Source organism: Petaurus breviceps, unplaced genomic scaffold (assembly GCF_028583685.1).
Source record: "Petaurus breviceps papuanus isolate PSGF00001 unplaced genomic scaffold, PetGlider_PUasm1.0 214, whole genome shotgun sequence".
In the NCBI taxonomy this organism is placed as follows: Eukaryota; Metazoa; Chordata; class Mammalia; order Diprotodontia; family Petauridae; genus Petaurus; species Petaurus breviceps.
Window position 1 is genome coordinate 4,901,648 of NW_027185863.1, and position 26,073 is coordinate 4,927,720.

The window sequence follows — 26,073 nt, forward strand, 5'->3', positions numbered from 1 at the left end:
TGTTGGAGGAGAGGGGGTTAATTTTGACTAGACCTGTGAAGAACTTTAGATAGTATACTACTATAGACGTTAGAACCCAGCCTACCCCTCTTCTGCACCATTGCCCTGTTCAGACCCAAATGCAAGCCCACTCTATTGGCTGTGTGTTCTTGGGTAATTATTTTTCTGAGCCTCATCTGTAAAATGGGGGCTATAGCGTCTGGGGTCTGCCCTACCTGACAGCTTGGTCTTGAGGATCATCACCAAAAGGTTAGTTATCACATGATTAATTTTACGGCTACTGAAATTCACAACATGGTTCAGTTAACACCTGGAGGGACTGCAATCTGGCAGGGGAGAAAGTGTGGAGATAGATTAGAATCACCTACCTTTCAAAATAGTTACACTGTGTTTAACTAGTGACACACAAAGAAAACATGAATGATATTGTCATATTCCTGTCCCACTGATCAGTAAAAATAGCATGCTCCTTGCTAATCTATAACCAGAAATAGATTTATTAAAACTGTCATCATCACCATCACTAGAATCATTATAAATGCCATTTACACAGTATGTCCCAAAAGTCTCAGGGCATAAAAAAGATTTAATAACTTAAAATAGGGACACCGTGGTTAGCACTTTCAAGTTTACAAAGTGTTTTATCTATACAATATTTCACTGGAATCTCAACAGTTGACTACTACTAGCAAAATTCTTCCCCCTATTCAAGGGATTAATTGCTCTTATCAAAAGTTCAACAACTAGTAAGTGTCAGAACAAACTTTGGTATCACAGGTCTCCTAACTCCACATCTAATATTCTTTCTGCTATACTGGGTTGCCTCCAGGAACTTAAAAGTATGACATAACATTTATAGCTGATTTATATCTGATTTATGAGTTACCATGGCCAAAAGTGAATCACTTAGTAGTCAGCATTCTGCCACAGAACCTTTTCACAGTTAGTTGGATTGGTCCTTGGACAATAAACAAAGTCTTTTTATCAGGATCATACTCAAAATCTTGCCCCAATTCTTTTTTTTTTGGCTTTTTGGAGGGCAATTGGGGTTACGTGACTTGCCCAAGGTCACATGGCTAGTTTTTTGGGTTAAGTGTCTGAGGTCACATCTGAACTCAGGTCCTCCTGACTCCAGGGCCTATTCACTGATCCACCTAGCCGCCCATCCAATTCTTTACCAAAGTATGAAAGCACAAAACTCATATTTTTATTTTTAGTATTTAGCTGTCACCAGTAAAAAAAAAAAAGCCAAATATTCCTATCACTTCTTTGTCAAATTTCAATGCTCACAGAAGTCTAAGAGATGTTATATCCACATTCTTGTACACATAAGTCATTAATTGGGCACAGCACAGTTCTGAGTGAACACCACCCAACTGTTGACACTAAACAGGTCTTGTCAATCAAAATTATTGACAGTCTTCCTATTAAAAAAAATTCCATAGAAAGGGCCAATGAACATAGCTAATGCTATATTTGTGGCATGCTATTTTTCCTACTCAATAAGGTTAAAAGATTAGCTACTTCACCCCATGAATGGACATATGTTTCTAGTTAGCCAATCAACTATTCTTATTAAAAAAAAAAAACAAATAGAAGTCCAAAGTACTGTATGCTATCTTCACTCCTGAGGGCATAGTAGTTTCTCGGAAGAAAACGGAAAAGTCAGGTAAAATATATGACTTAAATACTGTGGAGATGAAGCTACCACTTGAATCAAGAGAGATATCCAATATAGATATATTCAAACCTACTATCTCAGGTTATAAGAAATTTGCATTCTTCTTCATGGTTATAAATAGTAAGGGTGGATCACAAACATGTGTACCTAGGGTTTATACCTAGAAATAATATTAAATATATTATTTTAATGATGAAGAAACTGAGGTCTAGAGAGGTTACTCCCAGGTCATAATAAATAAACAGCAGAGTCAAGATTTTCACTACTGCATGTCATTTCATCCACCACAATGCAAACATACATGTGTATTCCTTTTCATCTGCAACTCTTGTCCACATTCCCCCCATATAAAGGATCTACCCAATGCAATGAGACTTTCTTCATTCTTTAAATATTTTACAATTTAAGGAGTGGTTTCAAGCTATCCATAAGATGTCGCATTCTACATATGTGATTGACTGGTCATTCTCCTTTTCCAGTAATACATGCCTTTTTAAAATTTGTTCATTTCAGGTCATCATTAGTAATGTATCTTCTTACAGCATCTTTTCATTGCTCTTTGGGTTATTTATGAAATTAAATGCATTTATTTAAATTAAACAACTCTAGGTCACAAAGAAAAATCTCTAAGAAATGGAAATTAATTCTATACCAGTATGAAAGGAGAGACCATAGATTGGCTGAACCTCCCTGACTTAGAACTACATAGTTCTGGGGTGTCTAGGTGGCACAGTGAATAGAGCACCGGCCCTGGAGTCAGGAGGACCTGAGTTCAAATTTGGCCTCAGATACTGAACACTTACTGGCCTTGTGACCTTGGGCAAATCACTTAACCCCAACTGCCCTGACTTTCCCCCCTCCAAAAAAAAAAAAACCAAAAGCAAAATAAAAACTACATAGTTTCCTCTTTATTCAAAATGACTCCCGTCCTTTACACCCTTGTTCTTTTACTAATATACTTAACATGTGCAGCAAAACCAGTGACCATGAAGAGTATCAATGAGGTGAATTACTAAACTTACTCAATTTCACCAATGTATTTTTTGACTTCACTTTAAAATGCTTCACTGAATGCTAACTCCTTTAGTAATCCCAATTGTCCCAATGCTTTATTTCTAAAAGTTATTATTACAGCTACACTTTGCCTAATTTACTTAAAAATGAAATACTGAGAACAAGGTAAGATGAAACTTAACTTCTTTGAAGATTTTAATTCCACACTCCAACAAACAGCACCCCCTTTTTGCTTTTTTGGTCTTTCCACTGAACTACACAATGTTAGAGCTGAAAAGATTGTTAAAGATGACCTCACTCTCCCTATATGGTGAATACATTTTCAAAGCTTCTTGTTTCTATCTTCACAATAACTCTTGTATATGCCCCCTTCTTTCCATGCACACAGCAATGACCTCTTTTCAAGTCTTTCTTACTTCTTACCTAGACTACTGAAATGGCCTTTCAACTGGTTTCTATACCTCAATTTTTTCCCCTACTTGAATCCATCCTGAACTCAGTTGCCAAAAAGATATTTCTAAAACATCGGTCTGACCATTCCCTCCTCACTACTTAATAAAATCTGGTGGTTCCCTATTGTGTCCAGAATCAAATATAAAATCTTCCGTTTGGCACTCACAGCTCTTCATAACCTGTCTCACTCCCCCACTTCTCCAGTCTTCTTACACCTAAGGCTCCTCTCAGTTTATATTTAGATATTGAATATTTTGAGCCTGGAAATATATTGGCAGAACCCAATACAGCTGTGATGAGAGTGTATCGTCTGAGAAAAAGATAACACTCCCTTGGTAAAGAAACTTTTTAAAAGTTCATGGAAATTTTTTAGCAAAATAGAATAAGCCAAATTTTTTACACACAAAACTTGTTTCAGAGAGTATTTCAATCCATAAAAAATGTAATATATTGGATGAGAAAATATCAACATCATCAGGATTTTCTTGCACAATCCTTATTCATTTTAAATGGAACACAATTTGGGAAAAATTGATCCAGTTAAATCCCTACTTTTACAGTTCAGAAAACTGAAGTCTAAGGATTTAGGTGACTTCTTCTTTCAGCTAGATTCTCCCTTTGCTTTTCTCTACCACACTTCATTTTCCTTTTCCATTCCTAATGTAATCATTTCTTCTCTCTTCAAAAAGAGACTGGGGAACAGTTGATGAGAAGAGGAGGGGAAGGTATAAATAGAAATTCTTGCTGAAAACGACTTCCATTTCTTTCCCACCCAACTCTACCTCTCAAACCTTGCAGTCAAGGTCTCATTCATAAAGCAAGGAAATTGGTACCACTAGATTCCTTGCAAAGCAGAGTAACAGGGCTTAGAAGGGGTTTTGTTTGTTTGTTTTATTTTCACTCTTTTTGGTCCTGGTCTCCCAGAGAGCTGCAACATTGCCTTACTTTTCTTTTGTACGCTCCTTAGCCATGGAGGAAATATAAAATTGGAGTAATTTCCCCAGTTCTTCCCATTCACCTAGTGGGGGAGGAGGAGATACAATGAAAGCTGTAATACAACTGCACTATACAAAATACTATGATACAACATATCATGTGACTTTGAGCCCAGCACTGTGATTCCATCCATTAGAACAGCGGAAAGTCCCTCCACAGAAACCCATCTGAAACTCATCTGGTCACTTCTAGTCTTAGATAGATGCTTGGGATGCTGAAAGAAGTGTTAAGTGGCTTGTTCTGGGTCACATCAAGGGTATGGGAAAGAAACAGAACTGAGCCTAGGACTCCTCTATCCAATAAGGTAACCCCCTCTCACAATCGCAAGTTAAGGGAAAACAACAGCTCACATTTGTATGGTAGTAGAGTATTCTCACAGATCATTGCCTCCATGTCACAAAGCATCGGCTGCAAAGAGAAGTGTTATATGAAGTTTTGTAGGGTGGGACAAGGTAGGAGGAGTGTTCCCCTCCTCTTCCCCTCCCCCTCCACATACAAGTAGACATTTATCTACATTTAGCATATATTAAATAAGCATTTCCACATTCTGACCTCACTGCTCCTTCTTGTTAGTTATCTCTAAATTATCAATTTCACATAGCTAACTAGTATTGCATTCATTTCAATTAGGCCGGACGTTCTTAACCTTATGTCACAAATTCTTTTGGCAGTTTAGTGGAACCTATTGACCCCTCTCAGAATAATTTTTTTTTAATTCATAATTGAAAGAAGTGTTAAACCTTGGATGATAATGAAAATAAAGATTTAACTCTCTCCTCCCCCACCCCCAATCAAAGTTCCCAGACCTCTTGGTTTATGGACCCCAGGTTAAGTAACCTTGGAACAGACTGTGCAACAGCATATCGCTCTGTACATTCCCTTCCCCTGGGAACCTTAAATTATTACACATAATAGACACTCACTAAATATTTATATAAATGAACTAAAAAAATTAATCTAAATTCTAACTTACCAAGTTAAGTCAATTAAAAAAAAGAGATAGAGAAAAGGAAGTTTAGAAGCAAATACAGACAATATGTTTGAAGATAATATCTTTGAAGACAGTATTTTGAATTTATTCCATACTTTTTTAAAAGCCAGATGTACATAATAGGGAGTCAAATTTTGCCTGTAATCATCTTTCCCTGTTATACTTTATATGTAGAAATGTTCCTTATTTGGAATTTGCTAAGTTCATAATAAAAACTAAAAACTTAAAAAAATGTAAAAGTCAACAATAGCCACACGATTAAATAAATTTATCTTGAACACCAGAAACAGACAGTAAGATATAACTATTGGAGTAAGACTGAGCCATAAAGAATATCTAATATAACTTTTTCAGTTTATAGATGATGAAACGGAGGTCCAAAAAAGTCAATGACTTGCCAACTGAGGCAACTGTTCTTTTCGTTATATCACAGTGGTCTTTTGTGAATCAAGACCTTAAGTCTCCATGTAAATATATATATGTGTGTGTGTGTATACATGTGTGTATACACACACACATATATACTCATGTATACACATATTACTTAGAAACTTTTTGGCACTCAGGGTATTAACAGCCAAGACATTATAAAAATTAACATTAAATGCTATATATTTAACAAAACATATTATATAACATTAATGGTATTGAATGTCATGTTAAGTATATTTTATTTTGCAAGAACCTTCCATCCCAGATTTTTTTGAAGATGTATTCTTTTTATGGTACACTTTATACTACATACATACACTTACATGTGTATTGCCCTTCACAGGCACTGCCAATGTAATCATCAATTCACAAAACTATAGAATTAGAAAAACGCACAGAGATTTAGTTCAACCCTCTTATTTTTCAGTAAACTGAGGCCTAGGGAAATTAAATGGGTTCATACAATCAATTAGAGTGAGAGATGGAATTAGAATTCAAGCTTTCTGACTGTTTACTTTAGTATTCATTTTATCTAAATACAAGGATATGTAATATGGTTATATGCTTATAAGAATGGAGGGTTGTTGTTTTTTTTCTCCCTCAGATGTTATCATCAATGGTACAAATGCAAGTTTTAACACATGATAAAATGCTTATGTGTCAGAACAGTAGTCCTTGTGTATACACCAAAGGTACTTTTTAGACTTATCTCTAAATAATGAAAGCTATTGAATTATCTAAGACATTTACCCTTTCCCAAATTTAATTTAAAAGCTAAGTCATTTTAGAAACCACCACAATTACCAAAATGTGAAAACTTCCACTTGATAAATTTGTATAATTTGAATGTGGAAAACCAATTGTTTTAAATTTAATAACACATTTCCTCTCAGGCTGAAGCACTTCAGCAGCCCAGTGTGTGAATTATAAACTTCTGAAAGCAGGGCCTTTGGTAATCACAGCATTATAGGATTTTTCCTCTATAGCACATTTTCGAGTGCTTTTTTCCAATATAGTTCTAAATGCCCCAAGGGACCACAATTCCAGCAGCTAACTAGGCTCTTCACCAGTCCTGCAGTTCAGACCATCAAGAATATTATTATTGTGTATGACAACACTGACAGTCACATATGTGACAATCTTTCTGCCTCAGCTTCCTAACCTGTAAAACTACAATGAAAAAAACCTGGTTCATGGGTTTTGTCACACACAATATACTCTGAATTTCATCTTAAATTTTTCACTTGGAAATTTCATTTTCCGGGTCCTGGTTATGTTCCTATATTGTCCTGAAATAATCATTTCTGGCTAGTCGTGATTACTTGAACACTGAAGTTCATAAACTGCTTTCAAGTTCTCGTTATTTGCTTTACTACTGAGAGGCAGCTGTGGCATAATGGAGAGAGCCTAAACACGCTCTGCCATGAGCTCAAGTCAGTGAGGCCAACTGCTAAACCTCTCCCTGTTAGTCAGTTACACATCTACCTAACTGAAACAATAAACTTCCACCGCCCACATCAGAGGATTTTTTAAAAAAGAAAGTACTTTGCAAACAAAAAAGCAAAAAAGTATGATTTTTATGATGATGAAATTATGACTTTATTATTTTCCTCCCTCCCCATCTCACAGGCTCTCACTCTAACATAAGGACTAATGTCAGATCCCTGGAACATCACACTGTATACCATTTCCTTCCAGTGACTATTCTTTGAATTCACCTATTCACCTAATTTGGGAAAGGCATTTAACCTTCAGGGCTTCAGTGTCATCATCTGTACTAAAAGAAAGGTGGAACTGGTGAGCTCAAAGACCCTTTAACTCTAAATCTCTGATCTTATATAATACCTCTGCCACCTGTATATTTAAAATTTTATTTTAGATACATTTTGTATTTAGTTATTTGTGTACAAGTAATTTATTTCAGGAAGATAATAGTTCTCCTTGAGGTCAGGGACTGATTTTATTTCCGTCTTTTTATTCCCATAGCTAGGCAAATAGTGTGACCTTAATAAATGTTTGTTGAATGAATTACATAAAATGTTTATGGAGCACCCACAATATCCCAGACTTTGTGCCAGGTGCTGAAGAGGAATGCAAAGATGAATAAAACATGTTTCTTTGCCCTCAAACTCCTCACAGTAGCCATTTATTTCATCTATCACTTAGTTACTGAAGAGCTAGATGAAGGATTTCTGTCAGGGTTATAAAGGATTTGGTCCAATATTATTCAAAGGTTAGTAGTTCTTTAGTTAGCATAATTGCCCTTTAAAGAGACTGTCAAAATGTAATTATCAATTCACAAAATTATAGGACTAGAAAAAATCTTAGAGATCATTTAGTGCAACCCTGTTATTCTGCAGTAAACTGAGACCTAGGGAAATTAAGTGGGTTCATACAATCAATTAGACTGAGAGTTGGGACTAGAAACCCGTGCTTTCAGACTGACGTTTACTTTAGTATTTCTTTATTACAACATCCTCTCCCCAACAAGAAGCAAATTCAAGACACTGTGCTAAATTCAAGGGACACAAAAGGTGAAAAATCAATGGTCCTGCCCTTAGTATGTGGTCTAGTTCAGGGAGCTTAATGTCCAATAATCATAAAACTATGATAACCTTCCAATCTTAAATCTGTTGAGCAGGTATAGAATAGTCAATGGATTGTAGGGAAAATGATAGTGATGATGAAGATGATGACAATTTTCATAGAGCTCTTTAAAGTATGCAAAGAGCTTTGTATATGGTTTGTCTCATTTGATCATCACAACAAACCTGTGAACCAGGTTTTTTTCATTCCCACTTTACTGGTGAGGAAACTGAGGCAGACAGATTGTCACATATGTGACCCTCTATATTGTCACACACAATAAGTATCTAAGTCAGTATTAAAACTCTTTTTCTTTCCTGATTCCAAGTCCAATATTTTATCCACTATGACTTCTAAAAAAGATAGCAGGAGATCAAAAGAAATCAGGGAGAAGAAGGGACCTGGGGAGATAAACAATAATGGTGTGTCTTTTGTTTGCCATAATAGTTATATTTTCTGCTGAAGAGTAGTGAAATAATTGACAGATAATGATATTTCAGACCTTTTTTAACTTTTAAAATAATGAAGTGAAAGGATAGTATTTGAAAAATGTTGGAATGGTGTCTGGTTGAAACGTGATATTGTCACTAGTAGCTAAGTGGCATTGTAGATAGAGTGCTGGATCTTGGAGTCAGGAAGACTCATCTTCCTAAATTCCAATCTGGCCTCAGATACTTCCTAACTGTGTGACCATGGGCAAGTCATTTATTCCTGTTTGCCTCGGTTTCTTCAATGAGCTGGAGAAAGAAATGGCAAACTACTCCAAGTATCTTTACCAAGAAAAACCCCAAATAAGATTTAAAAAAAAAAAGAATTGGGAGCAGAAACAGAACCTCCGCAGGGCTCCAGTTTCCACCACCTCCAATCCATGTAAAAGGAGACTGAACAAACTTTGGAGCTACAGAACCCACAAAATGACACAGAGAAGCTAACCTCCCGCTGAGGACAACCTGGCAGGTCAGCAGGAATTGGCCAGCACAGTGCTCTGGGAGCCGAGCCCAGCACCAGTCTGAGGGGTAATCCCTCTTGCTTTAATCTGCTTGGATCTGGATTGCAGTCTAGGGTAGAGGTCCTGGGGTGTGTGACCAGCTTGTCAGAGTGTGTAGAGGCTTCAGAGAGGGCACCCATCTAATACCTCCAGCAGCTAAGAAAACCCCAGCCTTTGGTACAAAGCTCCCCTGTCTGGTGGGAGAGTCCTACTGTGGCAAAAAGCCCATTGGTCAAGTGACTGAGTGGCAAAATGAGCAGGCAAAGGAAGCAAACCAAGCAAAACAATCCAACATTAGACTATTATTTTGGGGACAAAATGGATCAAAGCATGGAACAGGAGGAAGACAGTGAAGTCAGAACTCCTGCACCAAAAGTTTCAAAGGAAAATACAAGCTGGTTACAGGCCATAGAGGATCTTAAGAAGCAGGTAAGAGAAGTGGAGGGAAAATTGGGAAGAGAAATGAGAACAACGCAAGAAAATTATGAAATGAGAGTCAACAGCCTGGCTGAGGAAAATAACACCTTAAAAAACAGACTAACTCAAATGGCAAGAGGCTCAAAAAGGCAATGAGGAGAAGAATGCCTTAAAAAGCCAAATTTGCCAGATGGAAAAAGAATCTCAAAAGCTCACTGAGGACAATCATTCCTTCAGAATTAGATTGGAGCAAATGGAAGTTAATGACTTTATGAGAAATGAAGATGCAGTTAAACAAATCCAAACAAATGAAAGAATAAAAAGCAAAGTGAAATATCTCATGGGAAAAACCACTGACCTGGAAAATAGAACCAGGAGAGATAATTTAAAAATAAGTGGACTACCTGAAAGCCATGATCAAAGAAAGAACCTAGAAATCATCCTCCAAGAAATTCTCGAGGAAAACTGCCCTGATGTTTTAGAACCAGAGGGCAAAATAGAGGTTGAAAGAATCCACTGATCACCTCCTGAAAAAGATCCCCAAAAGAAAACTCCTAGGAATATTATAGCCAGGTTCTGGAATTCCCAGATTAAGGAGAGAGTATTACAAGCAGCCAGGAAGAAACATTTGAATATTGTGGAAACACAATCAAGATAACTCAGGATCTGGCAGTTTCTACACTGAGGGATCAAAGGGCTTGGGATATGATATTCTGGAGGGCAAAGGAGCTGGGATTAAAACCAAGAATCACATGCCCAGCAAAACTGAGTATCATGTTTCAGGGGAAAATATGGTCATTCAATGGAATGGAGGACTTTCAAGCATTCTTGATGAAAAAACCAGAGTTGAATAAAAGATTTGACATTCAGATATAAGAAGCAAGAGAAGCATGAGAAGGTAAACAGGGAAAAGGAATCATAAGGAAATTATCCAAGTTGAACTATTAACATTCCTACATGGAAAAACAATAATTGTAACTTATGAAACTTTTCTCAGTATGAAAATAGTTGAAGGGTATAGAAATACATATATATATGTTATATATATACATATATATGTCTATATTGGAGGGTATAGGCGCATATGAATACATATGTGAATGTGTGTATATATCTGTACAGGTATACATAGATAGAGGGCACAGGACCAATTTAATAGGAAGAGCTGATAATTAACAGGTGAAATTAAGAGGTGAGAGAAGAATATAATGAGAGGAGATGGGGAGAGACAGAATGGGGTAAACTATCTCATATAGAAGAGGCAAGGGAAAATGGTTACAATGGAGGGGAAGAATAGGAAGGCAAAAGAGAATGGGTCAACCCTATTCCCATTGAATTTGGCTCAGGGAGGGAATGAAATGCACACTAAATAGGGTATCTCACCCTACAGGAAAGTAGGGGGAAGGGGATGAGAGGGGGGATGATGGAAGGGAGGGCAGGCTGAGGGGGGAGGGAAGTTGGAAGCACCCACTTTTGCAAAGGGACAGGATCAAAGGAGAGAATAGAACAAGTGGGAGGTGTGATAGGAAGGAGGGAAATATAGTCAGTCTCTTACAATATATCTACTATGTTAATGTTTTGCATTAGCTACACATTTACAACCTATACAGAACTGCTTATGTTCCCAGTATGGGTGGGTGACATGGGAGGAAGGGAATAAATCTGGAATTCAAAGTTTTAAAATCTACTTTCATACCTGTTGATCCAGCAATACCACTCCTAGGTTTATATCCCAAAGAGATCATAGAAATGGGAGAAAGACCCATATGTACAAAAATGTTTGTAGCAGCTCTTTTTGTGGTAGCAAAGAATTGGAAATTAAGGGGGTGCTCATCATTTGGGGAATGGCTGAACAAGTTGTGGTATATGCATGTTATGGAATACTATTGTGCTATAAGAAATGAGGAGCAGACGGTCTTCATATTTACCTGGAGAGGTTTATACAAACTGATGCTGAGTAAGAAGAGTAGAACCAGGAGAAATTTGTACACAATTACAGACACAATGTATGTGTGATGACCAACTCTGATAGACTGGACTCTTCTCAGCAATGCAGTGATATAAGTCAATCCCAAAAGATTCATGATGGAGAGAAAAATGTGCATCCAGAGAAAGAACTAGAAAGAACTAAGTTTATATCCAGGTGGAAGCAAAATACCTGATCTTTTTCGTTCTCTTATTTGGTTCTATGTCCTCTTTACCATTTTTCATTCCAGCTGGTAAAATCCATCCTTATAACCTGACCAATGTATAATGTGAAAGTATTTACAGATCCTATACTTGACTATAAGCCGCCATGGGGGGGGAGGGGAGGGAGGGGGACAAAATGTGAAATTCAAGGAATTGTGGAATTGAATCCTGTAAACTAAAAGGAAACAAATTAATAAAAAAAATCAAATGTTCAATATATGTATGTGTATATATATATATGTGTGTATATATATATGTGTGTGTATATATATATATGTGTGTGTATATATATATATATATATATACTATTATTAACACTATTTACCTGTATTTGGGAAATAAGATATACAGGCACTGAGGCATAGAGATCCACCATTCCCTACTGGAAAAGTTGAAGGGCATATGGGAGAAGATAGGAGAGAGAGCAGATTGGAAGAGGGGATATCCTGTGTGATTGCTATTTTGGGGCGGTGGGTAGGGGGAAAATGGGGAGAAAATTTGTAACTCAAAATCTGGTGGAAATGAATGATGTAAATCAGAAGTTAATAAAGCATTTGAAAAATGAAAAAAAAATATGATATCACTGAGATCTTTGCAGTTTAGCTGTCCAGTCTTCACTATGTATACATATCTATTCATAAACTATTTTTGACAACTTAGAATTTGGTGAAGAGATTCTTCGTGCAATCTTCCTTTTGTACAAGCTGGATGACTTAAAAATGATTCACTTATTGAAGTAGAAGGGGAAATAATAATATATTAGTTTCAAATGTTCCTCATTTAGAAACAAGTACATCCCATTAAAAGTCATTCAGATTCATATGTGGTAGTACAAGTGATCCACTGCACTTAAATCTGAAGAACTAAATAGACATAAATATGAGAGGCTATAGCAATATGTTAAGACCCAGGCTTAAAACATTTGCCTATACAATTTAGGAATTATTTAGTTGGTGATATGTTTGATTATTGTGAAATCTATGGAAGTTAAATATATATTGTAAGGTGATTGATTGATACTTTCATTGTGCCATTGTTGTATAATGTTGAAAAACAAGGCAAATTAATGAAATAGTAGATCACCTTTACATCTTTGAGAATGATACATTTGTCAGTTCCTGTGAGACTTTGATTTATATGTAAAAGATTCTATTGTCAGCCTTTTGGTCCATTTCAATACATAAAGGAGCAGCCCTGAAGCTGCTGAGGAAAGCACCTCACCAGAACACAGAGACAATGAGAATTGCTGCATCACCCTAGGTATATACTTCCCAGTTGAAGATTTTCTTTTTTTTTCTCTTTTTCTTTTTGGAGGGCAATTGGGGTTGGGTGAATTGCCCAAGGTCACACGGCTGGTTTTTGTGTTGGGTGTCTGAGGCCACATTTGAACTCGGGTCTTCCTGACCCTAGGGCTCGTGTTTTGTTCACAGCGCCACCTAGCCACCCCTGAAGATTTTCTTGAAGTTATTTAAGCTAATTCTGACAGGAGCCTTTCTAGTTTTGAGTGTGCTATCTTGCATCCACTTTCTGTGTAAAATCCCGGAATGTGATTGTTTCATTGATTTATAATGAGTGATTTTTTTAAATCAAAATGTGTTAAACTGAAGGAAAAAGAGGAAAGGGAAAAAAGGTCCTGAAAGGTTTTTGAGAAAGACCTATATGTTTAATAAGCACAAAGGATAAAATGTTTTCAACATTTACCACTTTTTATGAGCTTCTTGGTATTATTAATTTGAGAAACAAATGTTCCTCAGTTTGAATCTAGGTAAAATTATTGTAAACAATTGTTAAATCAATAAAGAGGTCAAATTCCAAAGGGAAAAAAAAAAGGAATTGGATATGACTGAAATGCCTAAACAACAACAAAATGTCTTTGGTGGGCAACTGACATATCATTTGTATTTAATATTATTCATGCCCTTTCCCCTTAAATCATAACTTTCCTGGAGAACCAAAGGACCTTTTGACTAGTTTATCTGTTTTAAGTTAATTTGGGGGCAACCAGGGACTCTCAGATTAGCTTGGGTACTGAGAAGTTTGTGTCCGAATGAGTGAACAGAACAAGGCAAATGGAAGGCCAAGAATACCATTTCAGTAAACAAAACATATACTGGGGCTGTTTTCCAGCCTTTAGTCCAAGACTCAGTCCATATTCCAATGCTCAAAGCATTCAAAAATCACACAGATGAATGATGTAGGGAAGTGGGATAAGGAGAAAAAAAAAAATCTGAGATCCTAAGAGAGTTTTACCTAATTGAAGCATTCATGTTAATCGAGTCATAGTGCCTATTTTTACAGAGAATAAAAGCTTTTCTTCATTCATCAGGCAGTGTGTCACTCAAGAATGACAAATATTCTAATATTTTGAGCAATGGGAAGACAGCGTAGTTCATCTGCTGATTCAGCCCTTGACCTCTCTACTCAGAGATCCAAAAAGAGATATCAAAAGTAGGCTACAGTAAATAAATGTCAGCAGAGGATTATGAAATTCTGTGCAGACAAAATTTCATTTACTAACCTATATTTGACCACTTCCTCCACAAGTATTCATTTTACACTAGGGTTTCTTACCTTGGGGCAACCAAACTTGAAATTTGTTTTAAATTTTGATAACTACTTCAATATAATTAGTTTCCTTTGTAATAGATATTTTATTTTGTTTCATGCATTTGAAAATATTATTCAATGAAGGGGCCATAGGTTTCACCAGACTTACAGAGACCCGGGACATTAAAAAGGTTAAGAGTCCCTAATCCAGGGAATCCTCTACTTGAAATCCTCCAGTGTGAAGGATGGAACCACTTAAAAAGCAGCTCTTGTAATTAAGAAGTATTTTCTTAGATAAAACATAAATATGACTCTCTTCAATTCCCTTTTATTTTTCTTTTTTTCTAGTTTGCACTTAATAGGAGCAAAAATAATCTCCTTAATCTCTCTGTCATATGACAGCCTTTCAAATATTTGAAGACAAGAAATCGTGCCCTCACCAAGTCTTTTCTTCTAGAGGATAAATATCTCTAATAACCTTTTAATCAGGTCTTGTATTGCCTGGTCTCCGTTTCCTTCATCATCCTGGTGACTCTCCACATCAATTTCCCTTCTAAAATTTGGCTCCCAGAAACAGACACAATGATATTATAGATATAGTCTTACCAGGGCCAAGTACAGTGGGACAGTTTGTAACCTTCCTTTTCTAAATAATGAGTCTCTCAAATGTAGCCAAGAAAAGCATGAACTTCTATGGCTTCCATGTGACATAGATGATAAATTTCAAGCTTGAGGCTCATTAAAATCTCAACATCTTTTACTTAGAGATTGACTGCAACTCCTATATTTTATGTTTGTGATTTTTTAAATCCAACTGTCTAATGTTTAAAAAAAATAATCTTATTCGGTTTCATATTATTAGACTTGGTCCAGTCTTTGAGCCTAGAGATCATTTTGGATGCTAACTCGGTTGTCCAATGTGTTACCTGTCCTGCTCAACTTCTACTTTTCAGCAGATTTAATTAAGTCATCTATATACCATCATCTAAGTCAGGGCTTCTTAAAATTTTTCCACTCATGACCCCTTCATCGCTTCTTAAACTGTGGGTCCCGACTCCAGATGGGGTTGGGACTCAGTTTAAGAAGCGCTAATCTAAGTCACTGATTGAAAAAAAAAAGTGTACTAACATTTTAGTAGTCATTCAACCAGCCCTAAATCTATCAAAATACATCAACACCTAGTTTACTTTTCTCCATTTTGTCTACAAAGTACTATGAGGCATTTTGATAAAAGTTTACCTAAAAATTAGATATGCAACATCTACTGCATTTCTCTCATCTGCAATCTAGTTATTCTGCTTAAAAAAAAAATGATGCTAGTCTTTTATGACCTGTTAATGATGAAGCCATTGTGGCCCTTAATGACCACTGCTTCCTTTTCTAAATGCCCATAAATCATCCCTTTAAAAATTAATTCTAGAATTTTGCCAAGACTAGAAGTCCACTGACCTATAGTCTACAGAATCCACCAACCTTCTTCACTTTTTTTAATTGGGGGAAGGGAAGGAAAACAAAGAAAATAAGCATTTATATATCACCTATTATGAGCTAGACATGCTGCTTAATGCTTTTTTTAATTTTCCCACAAAGATTATCTCATTTGATCTGCACAACAACTCTGGGGTGTAGGTGCTATTATCACTCCCATTTTACAGTTGAGGAAACTGAGGCAATCAGAAGTTAAGTGACTTGCCCAAGGTCACACAGCTAGTCGTATCTGAGGACACATTTGAACTTGAGTCTTCCTTACACCAGGCCCTACACTCTATCTATTGCACTACCAGATGACTCTAATGGAGACAAAACTTTCCCCCCTCCAGCTGCGTAGACACCTCTCCTTCTGCCTATTACTTTTTAAAACTCCCAGGCTGATAACAGTAATATATTCTAATTCTTTCAGTACCCTAGATTCCTGTTCCGTCTTGACTGGGTGACTTGCACTCACTAAGGGCAGCTAAGTACTTACAGCCACTTCCTAACTCATTTCACCAACAGCTTTGTTCTGTCCTTAGACCAAACATCATTCTCCTTATAAGAGAAAACAGAAACAGAATTAGAGTTTTCCTTCTTTTCATCATCTCTTTCCATACTCCCAACACCAGGTCCTGTAATGCCTTTGATTTTCCTCATACTCCATACAGCCTTTTTTTTTTTCCAAAAAGATCTCTTGTTCACTAGTAAACTCAACCCAGCTCACTGTGCCAGCTTGAACTCTGAGTTTCCATTTATTCAATAACAGGGTTAAACTAGATGATCTCTAAAGTTCTGTCCAATTTTATCACTGCAGAAGTATAGTTTTGCACTTGTCTCAGTGCAAATAGTGCAAATTCCATGTTCCATATCATACTCTAAGAGAACCTGGCATGACAACATTCTCATCCCTTTCTAAGTGAAGACACCTCTACATTTAAAAGCTTACCTCTTAAGTAGTGTCCTCAGGATGTCTACATAAATTTGCTATCCTCCAGTTTAATTTAACCAGCTCAAACTGTAAGTGCTTATAACAGATAAAAATAAGGAAATATCCTTTCCAACACTGCCACACTCAAAGCAGAGCTGGATTTTTTTTTAAATCTTCCTATTATCATGCATAAGATATTTTTACTCTAAAGTATTAAGAATTTTAATGAGGCCCCAAATCTGTGAATTAATTAAGAGTCTCCCTGAGGACAAATGTTTCAAAGTTTTTGGTGCCCATGTGTTTCATTTGTTTATTTGCTAAAAGAAGAGAGACCTAAATGTATGAGATATGCTGGAATGTCAATTCCAGTTGGTAAGAGGCAGAGGCAATTCTTATATCAAAAAATCCTAGAAAGATATTAATCTTCCTACACTTTTGGAAAAAAAAAATTGATCAATTCAAATTGATCAATAAATCAATGAGAAAGGTCAGTGCCGGGCTTAGAGTCAGAAAGATCTGAGTTTAAATTCTGTCTTAAATCCTAGCTTTGTGACCTTGGGCAATTCAATAACCTCTCTCAGTCTTAAGGGCCTTACCTATGAAATGGGAACAATTCACAGGGTAGATATGAGAATTAGATAAAATACTCTATGGAAAACGCTCTGTAAACCTTAAAGTATTATATGTTAGCTATTATTGAGAGTCTACTATATGCCACAGGCACTCTGCTAAATGATGGAACTATAATAAAGACAAAAATGAAACAATCTCTGGTTTTCCTCAAGGAGTTTACATTCTACAAGTGAGATACAACATGTTCACACAGAAGTACATACAGAACATAGATAAAAATACTAATGAAGTGTGGGGCTGGTTTGTAGAACTAGGGGAATCAAGTAAGGCCTTTTAAGCGCTGACCTGAATGAAACTGAGAACTTTACCCATGAGGTGAAAGTGAAAAAGGAAAGTAGAGCATTCTAGAAGAACAGCCTAAACAAAGGCATGGAGGTGACAGAATTCTCATTTAGGAAAAACAAGCAGATCAGATCATCTGGTGCATTAATAGTGACAAGAAGACTAATATATAATTAGCCTAGAAAGACAGGGTAGATTTATATTGTGAAGGCTTTGAATGACAAACAGAATTTTGTATTTTATCCTAATGGTAATAGAGAGTCATTAAATCTTCTTAAGAGGAATATATATGACGGTCATCATACCTGTGGTGTGTATATATACATATATATGTGTGTGTGTGTGTATATATATATTCATTGATTTGGCTACTGTGGGAGGATGAATGGAAAAAGGAAGCAACATGAAAGGAGGTCATTCAGGAGACAATTACAACAGTGTAAGAGGAGACAAGGGCTTAGATTAGGAGGAGGAAGAAGAGAAGGCGGAGAAGGGAGAGTAGTGGTTGTGTAGTATGAGCAGAGAGAAGTACACAAGTTAGAACACTGAGTAGGTGGTTAAATCTGAAGACTCAATAATAGGGAGGGGAAGATAGCAAAGAATAAAAAGTCAAGAATTCCTTTATGGTTTTGGACCTGGGCGACTAAAATAGGGTGGTACCTTTGACCAAACATGAAAGCTAGGACATGTGAGTTTTGAGGGAGAGACAATGTGTTCTGCTTTAGACATGTTGCCTTTGACATGCCATTTGGATCATTAATGGAATCATTAATTAGGTGAAAGATTTCAAAATATTCGAGATTGGAGCTCAGATTAGAGAGGTGGACTCAAGATATAAACTTGGAAGTCATTTGTATTCTAAGCAGTAACTGTTTCCACTGGAGTCGCTAAGATTACCAAAAGAGACAATGAGCGTAAGAATTTTTCTAAAACAAAACAAAACTGACTGTGAAAGTGTGTAGCGAGATAGGATAACTACTTGACAGGATAACAGAATCATCCCCTCAAAGATTTTTTTAAGAATGCTGAGAGCTAGGGGCGGCCAGGTAGCACAGCGAGTAAGAGCACCGGCTCCAGGGTTGAGAAGACCTGGAGATCGAATCCCGGGCTCAGACACTCAGCACCACACCCAGAAATAACTGGCCGTGTAACCTTGAGCAAGTTACTTAACCCCGATTGCTTTAAAAAAAAAAAAAGAATGCGGAGAGCTAGGAGTGTTTGTAGGTAGCAAAGAAAAAGGCAGTAGGTAAAGAGGTTAAACATTATGGAAAAAGAACTGATAGTGGAAGGAAAATGGGACTCCTGGAGTAGGGAAGATGAGATAGAATCTAGGGTACATGTAGAGGGTCTAGCAGGGGAAGAACAACATCAGAGACTGAAGAAAAAAATAAAATTCTAAGATAATTTAAGTCACAGAATTGAAGAGTTGAAGGAAGGACTTCAAGATGTAGGATTTTAGATTTTCCAATACAACATGAGGCAGGGGCAGCTGGATGGCATTTGATGGATTTGAGCATCAGCCCTGGAGTCTGATGGACCTGAGTTCAAATCAAGCCTCAGCTACTTAGCTGAGTGATCCTGGGCAAGTCACTTAACCCTGATTGCCTAAAAAAAAAATAAAATAAAATATGAGGCGATGTCTTCTCAGAGTGAGAAGGATATGGTAGTGTGTGGAGAAAGGGGAAGAGAGGAGAAGAAAGAAAAGGAAAAGGATAGTAGAGGAGAGAGAGCAGAAAGGATGAGAAGAGAGGAAAAGTTCAGAAAAACTGCTATTGACCACCAGGGAATGGTAAAAGGATCAGCATGTAGCAGTTAAGGCCCAATTGAGACTTTTTTTTAAAATAAGGAATCTAGTCAGTATGGTTGTGTGATTTACTACAGCTTTTCTGTATTCCACTGAAGCAAAGACTGGAAGAAGATGGTTAGGGATAATCCAGGGTTGGGAAGGAGATAAATAGCAGAAAAGGCAAATCACTTTACCACTGAACCTGTTTCCTCATCTATAAAACAAGAAGGTTGGACTATATATGACCTTTAAAGTACCTTCCAGCTCTAAATCTATGAACTTATAATCTGACACTCATGAGTGGTGTAAATTGAGTACTGTTAAGGAGCAAATATTTGTAACAGAAGGAAGTGAGGCCAGAGGATGAACAGTGGCTTATAAAAGTACTGAGACTTGATCTGATACTAGCTATTGTAACTAGGATGTAACAGTTTGCCTCTTTGGGTCTCAGTTTCCTTCTCTGTAAAATGGGGATAATATTTGTACTTTCCACCTCAGAGTATTATTTTGAGAAAACGCTTTCTGTAAAGCTTCAAAATTCTACATAAATAGAAGCACAAATAAAAGAGACCAAAATGAACTCTGCCCAAGTTTGATAGGGAGTAGGAGGAGAGCTTACTATCTTCTCAGAATGCCTGAGCATACTAGTTCTTGAATTGCCCCTCCCAAGCCAACTGCTTTCTGTGACTGTTATGTCAATCCATACCATTTCCTTCCTTCCTCCCTAGCTATTTTCCTTCCATATGATTGTAGGCTATGTATTTGAATATGTTCTTATTGCTGCTTTTGTTCAACAAACATACCTACTCTGTACACACCTGCCCAAACAAAATTGGTTTACAGTGGTATCCCAATACTATCTAACAAAATTTCACAGTAAAATTGCAAATCTTCCTCCTCCCCATAACACATACTCCTTTGAATATAGAATCAGAGACTTGGATGGGTCATGATCCCTGGGTTCTTCATCTGTAAAATGGAGGGAATCATGGCACCTAATTTACAGGGTTATTGTGAAGATCAAATAAAATAATGTATGTAAAACACTTTGCAAACCTTAAAGGTCCTTATAAACATGGGCTATTATTATTACTCACTGACCATTTACAACATTGCTGTATTTCTATGAAAAAAATCCATTGGTGTTATGGGACCAATTCCTGAACTGAAATGACAGTAGCACTTAGTTGGGAATAGACTTTTGTGTATGATTTCAGTTTGCATCTCATCCTACTTAGGAGAGAAAACTGGTGTTTTACATAAAGTTAAACTACTAATTAAAAATCATACATTCTTTACTATTCATTAAAGCACATCTCAAAGACCTGTTTCTACTCATTAGTATGAACTCAGTCTACTTCATGTTACTTTCTACAATTATAAATAATAAAATTCACTTTAATAAAAACAAAATTTGGAAAATAAATAAATACATTTTCTCCATCAAAGGTTTAGCACTGTGTCTAGTATGCAGAAAGCATTTAATGTCTCTTGAATTTAATAGAAGTCTTTGGCTCTATTCAACAACCCAGTGCAGAGATTTTTTTTTGTCATATTCTCCATATAGCCCAAAGTAGCTTAAATCCTTTTTCCTCTCAACCTATCCTCTGCTGAAATTATCATCATATTCCATATTTTTAATAACAAACTTTTGGGGGCACAGTATTAAATCACCTTCCCACCTGTCTCTTCTCCAGTTTAAATACTCATTGCTGCTTTAGCCTTAGTTCATAACACCTAGATTTCCAAAGTTGACTCATTTTTAAGCCCCTATAGCCTCTGTCCAAGGGACACAGCATCCTTTTTAAATTATGGGACACAAATTAGATTTGCATCATTTCAATATTCTCAGATGTGACTCAAATTGTTTTGTGTTGAGCGATAAAAAGTAGCAAACAGAACCAAAGACCTGTGAAACATTAAAAATTAAGTCTCATCACAAAATATTTGGAAAGTGTCAGAGATTTTTAAAAATGTAGCAGAGTTTATACTTTTAAAGGTGCCTACCTGGTTGACCATTAAAGTGCTTTAGCACAAAAAAAGTTACTCTTCCACACAAAGCCTCCAAGAGTTCTGCATCTTCAACCTTTTCTTATACCTATATATTTTTTATTTCTTCCTTCCCAAAATAAAGCCTGAATTAGTTATAATTACAGTAACAAAAAAAAGTCTTTTAGGCTTTTCTTTGCATTTTAGCCACTATCCATCTACCATTTCTATTTCCCAGTGCGACTCTAAGGCACACTAGTAGCATATCCATAGAGGATCATGAAAATACTGGCCAAGAGTCTCATTCAGGAGGGGAAAAAAGTCATTTTGGACTTTTACACAACATACATAGGCTTAAATCCAGACACATGTTCCATTTAAAAGAAACCTTAACCCTGAATTTCTAATAGCAGGGTGATCTTTTGATTTATAGCCCTCAAAGTGCTAAGTTTGCCTTTGACTAGACAAGTTTATATTACTGTTTCCTCCATAACCACACAGTTTCACAATTTGGAGTAAAGTATTGAGTAACCTCAAGCATCTGGTTTGCTTAAATGTGCAAAATGTGATTAAATGGTGCCTTGTACATAGTAGGCGCTCACTCGTTACTTTAGATAAAACACAAAGTCCTAAATTAGTTTATCAAACTATTCCTTTGCACCCTCATATATATTCCTTGCTTTAGACAGATAATCTGAAACGGATAATTTTTCACTTTGACTAGAGCTCTAATTACAGAAAAGATAAAGATCTTGACAACATGTATATTACTGCCGAACAAACCATCAGTGTTGTCCAGGAAAGATAAGTTAACAAAAATTCTAGCCAAACATTGGTTTTCTTGAAGAAGAAAAAAAGTGATCCACACAACATAAAAAAGCTTTGAAAGTTCAACCTGACAAGACAAATATGGTACTAGTAGGAAAGACTTGGAAAGCAATCACAAAAAGTCTCATTTAAATTCCTGGAAAGCACAGCTTCTCTAAACATCTATTCAACTCTCTTTAGCAGGCAAGTCCTCCTGAAAACACAATTTTAGCTTGGCTAAGTCCTCCTGCACTCCTCAGACCATGTTATATACATATATACTACGTTATAAAGAACATTCAACAGTCTAGAGAGTTTCAAAGGCATCGAAATACCAATGTTGTAAAAGGTGGGAAACCTTTCCACAAAAAGTAGCGTTGTTTGTGCCACAGCAGGAGAATTAACGCCCGGGCAGTTCTGACCGAGGTGTTTCTACCTGGCAACATTGGAGCTGGAGAGAACTGGAAAATAATCAGGTTGTATTTAAAAACCCGAATTGATACCTTGTTGCCGCTAGAAAAAGACGAGGAAAGGACAATCAAGAGCGAGTTTCTCTTAAAAAACTAAAGGTTTAAGAAAAAAAAAAAAGGAAAAGCGTCCTTTTACATAGTTTTAGAGATGCAGCCTTGTCATGTTGCACCAGGTTTCACATCCCTCAATACACACACACACACACACACACACACACACACATACACAGCACTCATTCTAAGAATTAGGAACATACAAGGCTTTTTCTCTCTCAGTAGATCAGCGCTGTATCCTCACCGCACACCGGCACTCTTGTACCAAGAAGAAAGGCATCGCCCGCCTCCGCGCCCCTGACACTTTCCTTTCCCCTCCTTAACCAAGCCACTCTCAAACGCCTCTTCGAAATACTCTGGATACCTCAGCGCTCCGGCTGAGGAAGGCTGAAGTCGGAAGTGTGCCACATTTTTATTCCCAAGCAGTTTCACGGGTGCGCGCACACGAGGACACACACACACACACACACACACACACACACTCACAAGAGTCACGCTGTACAGGAGAATGTCTAGATAGGTATACTATCCGTGCAATGTCAGGAGCTGTATACAAACTGGCGAGCACACACATGGTTAAGGAGATTCGACTCTTCCCCAGCTGATAGAACCAGCCTTTCCATCCCGCTGCCCCGAACCCTGCCTGCAACGCTTCGCGGTCTCACTTCAGTAAACCCGATGCTAACCTGGAGAGTCGGGTTGGGTGCTGGGTCATCAGGTTAGGCTCAAGGATTACCTAAGAGCAGGAGCGGGAGCGGGAGCAGGAGCAGGGCTCCCTCGGGGCGTTAAAGATCGGGGGAGCCGGGGAGCTGCCGCTTCTGCTTTGGCTGCTTCTGGGGCCGCCTTTGATGCAGGGAGGGTGTTTGCCTGGGCGAAAGCGAGATTCGCGGTGGCTGCCGTGGGGCAGACATGCTGAGGCTGCCGGGGCTGCAGCCTGCGAGGTGGCCGCCGTTCCTGCTCCGGCAGCTGCTGCTGCTGCGGCTGCGGCGGCGGCTAGTTCTCTCCCCTCCGCGGTTCTCCCTTCTCCAGGACCGCTGCCTCGGCCGCCGCTGCTGCCACGGGCGCCGCTGCCACTGAGGTGCTCCGGCCGCTGGCGCTAGTCATCGCTCGCTCAGGGAATGAGGGGAGGGAGTGTTCCTAGGGAGGCGGGGAGGGGGCTGCGCTTAGCTCCGCGCCTCCCGCGCTACCGGCCTCATTGTTCTGGGAAGCTCAGCAGCAGCAGCAGCAGCTGCAGCGTCAGCGCCGGCGCCGGGCTGCGAGAGGGACTAGCGGAAGACCCAAGCCCCTATGAAAAAGAGGCGGGCTCGGGGTACCTGCCCCAGGACTTAGGATCTCTCCGGCCAGGAGCCGCTGGCTTCCCAATTCTGCTCGCTGGGGCGCCTGCCCCTCCGAGGCTAATGCTCGGTCCTCTTTCTGCACACCTCTGCCCTTCCCCCACCTCCCACCTCGGACCTGCCCAGCCAGGTCCCTTCCTCTGGTGGCCCCTAATAGTAGCTAGTCTCCTGGAAAGCTAAAGAGGGTTACAGGACAAAGCCGAGCGCGCTCAGCACACCAGCGCTCTCCTCCCCTTCCCCTTGTACCCACTTCTGAAAGTGCACAGCCCAGACTTGGCTTTTGCTTTCAAGCTGTCAGCTTTCTAAGTGGTGTCTCTCTCTAAGTGGGGTGTGGTGTGGTGGTGGTGGTGGTGTTGGTGGTGTGTGTGTGTGTGTGTGTGTGTGTGAGAGAGAGAGAGAGACAGAGAGAGAGAGAGAGAGAGAGAGAGAGAGACAGAGAGACAGAGACAGAGAGAGACAGAGACAGAGAGAGACAGAGACAGAGAGAGACAGAGACAGAGAGAGACAGAGACAGAGACAGAGAGACAGAGAAAGAGAGAGAGACAGAGACAGAGACAAAAATGAGAGAGAGAGAGACGGAGAGAGACAGAAACAGACAGAGAGAGAGACACAGAGAGAGAGAGAGAGACAGAGCACAAAGGCGCAAGAGATAACTATGAATATTTACACAGGTAACTAGAAATGTGTGTTTACATACAGAAGGGGGACATGTGCACGCACTCCGGGTGTCGGAAGTGTGTGTGTGTGGTGTGTTGAGTGTCCTCACACGTGTTTATCTGAATATTTGTGGTGTACATTTATGTGCTGGTGTTCCCCAAAGACTGAGAAGGGGGAGGCTGAGGGCGTGGAGGGGTGGAAGTGAAGGGACCAAGGGGGAGGAGAGAGCAGAGCGTGTCTTCTAGCAGCACCACTTGATTCCTTTGTTCCTCTTTATGTTGGCTCCGAAAATGCCTTCTTTCTCTCCCCACTGGAGATACTCAAAAAGGCCGTAATGTCCCTCACCCCAGGAAGAGGAGGTGAGATTGGAGAAATCTTGCGCACAGGTAATCACCACCCCTCCAGTGCACCAGCACCTGAAGTGCAAACCGAGAAGAAAGTGAAAAAAAATTGTCGAGTTACTAAGCCTACAGAAGGGGCTCAAAGCTCCAATAACCTGCCTCACCACTTCTCTCTTCTTAACACGTAGCCTCCCGAGAAGCAGAGAGGGGAAGTACCCAGGAGAAAATATTCTGCTTTATCGGGGAAGATGGCAAAAAGTTTTGGGGACAACACTCAGCTTAGTTCTTTGGTGGCTGGTGGCCTAATTTTGCTTGTGTAGATACGTCACCCGACAGCTGAGGTGTGGCGGGAACCTAGATGAGAACAGCATTGGGTATGAGTCTGATAATGCAGAGAATGCGCATTTGTCTGCTCAGTCTCATCCCTTCCCCCCCAAATCTGCCCGAGTTATTGAAACCTTAACAGCTGGTCCTCCCGGACAGAAAGTGCAGCTTTGCCTTTTGTCTGGCCCTCTTCTCCACACTCCACACACAATTTTTTTTTTCTCCACATTTATTTCACGTCGCACAGAAGTCCTTTCAGTGGTCTTCGTTCCTTGGAGGGTAAACTCTGATTCCCGTGCTTCACTCTGCAGCCCTAGGAGAGCAACTTTAGTTTGGGACCATAGGGTGCCAAAACAGTTAGGCAAAGCATCGGTAGGTGTGCCAAGTGGCCGCAAGGTGGGGGAATTTTAGGTCTGATGCAATTACTAAACGCGGTTTTACCTCTAAGATAAGTGGAGATAAGAAATCCAAGATAAGAGGAGATGGCTGGTGCCGTGCGTTTTAAAATGGTGCTAAATGCAGTATCTTTTCATTTGGAATGTTTGTTACATCTTTTTAGAGGAAGGAAGTTAAGCATGTGTCCCTAACTCAGAAACATTAGACATCAAAAAAGGTAGAACAAAATGGATAAATCCCACTTTGAAGGTAATCTGATAAGCAGACACTTTTTAATGCAATGTTTTCCAGCTGTAACAGTATA

The 26,073-nt window shown here is 38.6% G+C and overlaps 1 protein-coding gene across 5 annotated transcripts in view; it reads right to left on the bottom strand.

The window, feature by feature from the left end:
- Positions 1-24,618, bottom strand: part of ST6GAL2 (ST6 beta-galactoside alpha-2,6-sialyltransferase 2) — a 190,933-nt gene extending 166,315 nt beyond the window's left edge. The window contains exon 1 of one of the 5 annotated variants that reach the window (XM_069093995.1): positions 23,404-24,618. In XM_069093995.1, the coding sequence (XP_068950096.1) occupies positions 23,404-23,432 (29 nt within the window). In that variant the 5' untranslated portion in view covers positions 23,433-24,618. The other 4 variants (XM_069093996.1, XM_069093993.1, XM_069093992.1 and 1 more) reach the window with 4 other exon arrangements.
- Between the last annotated feature and the right edge of the window lie 1,455 nt (positions 24,619-26,073).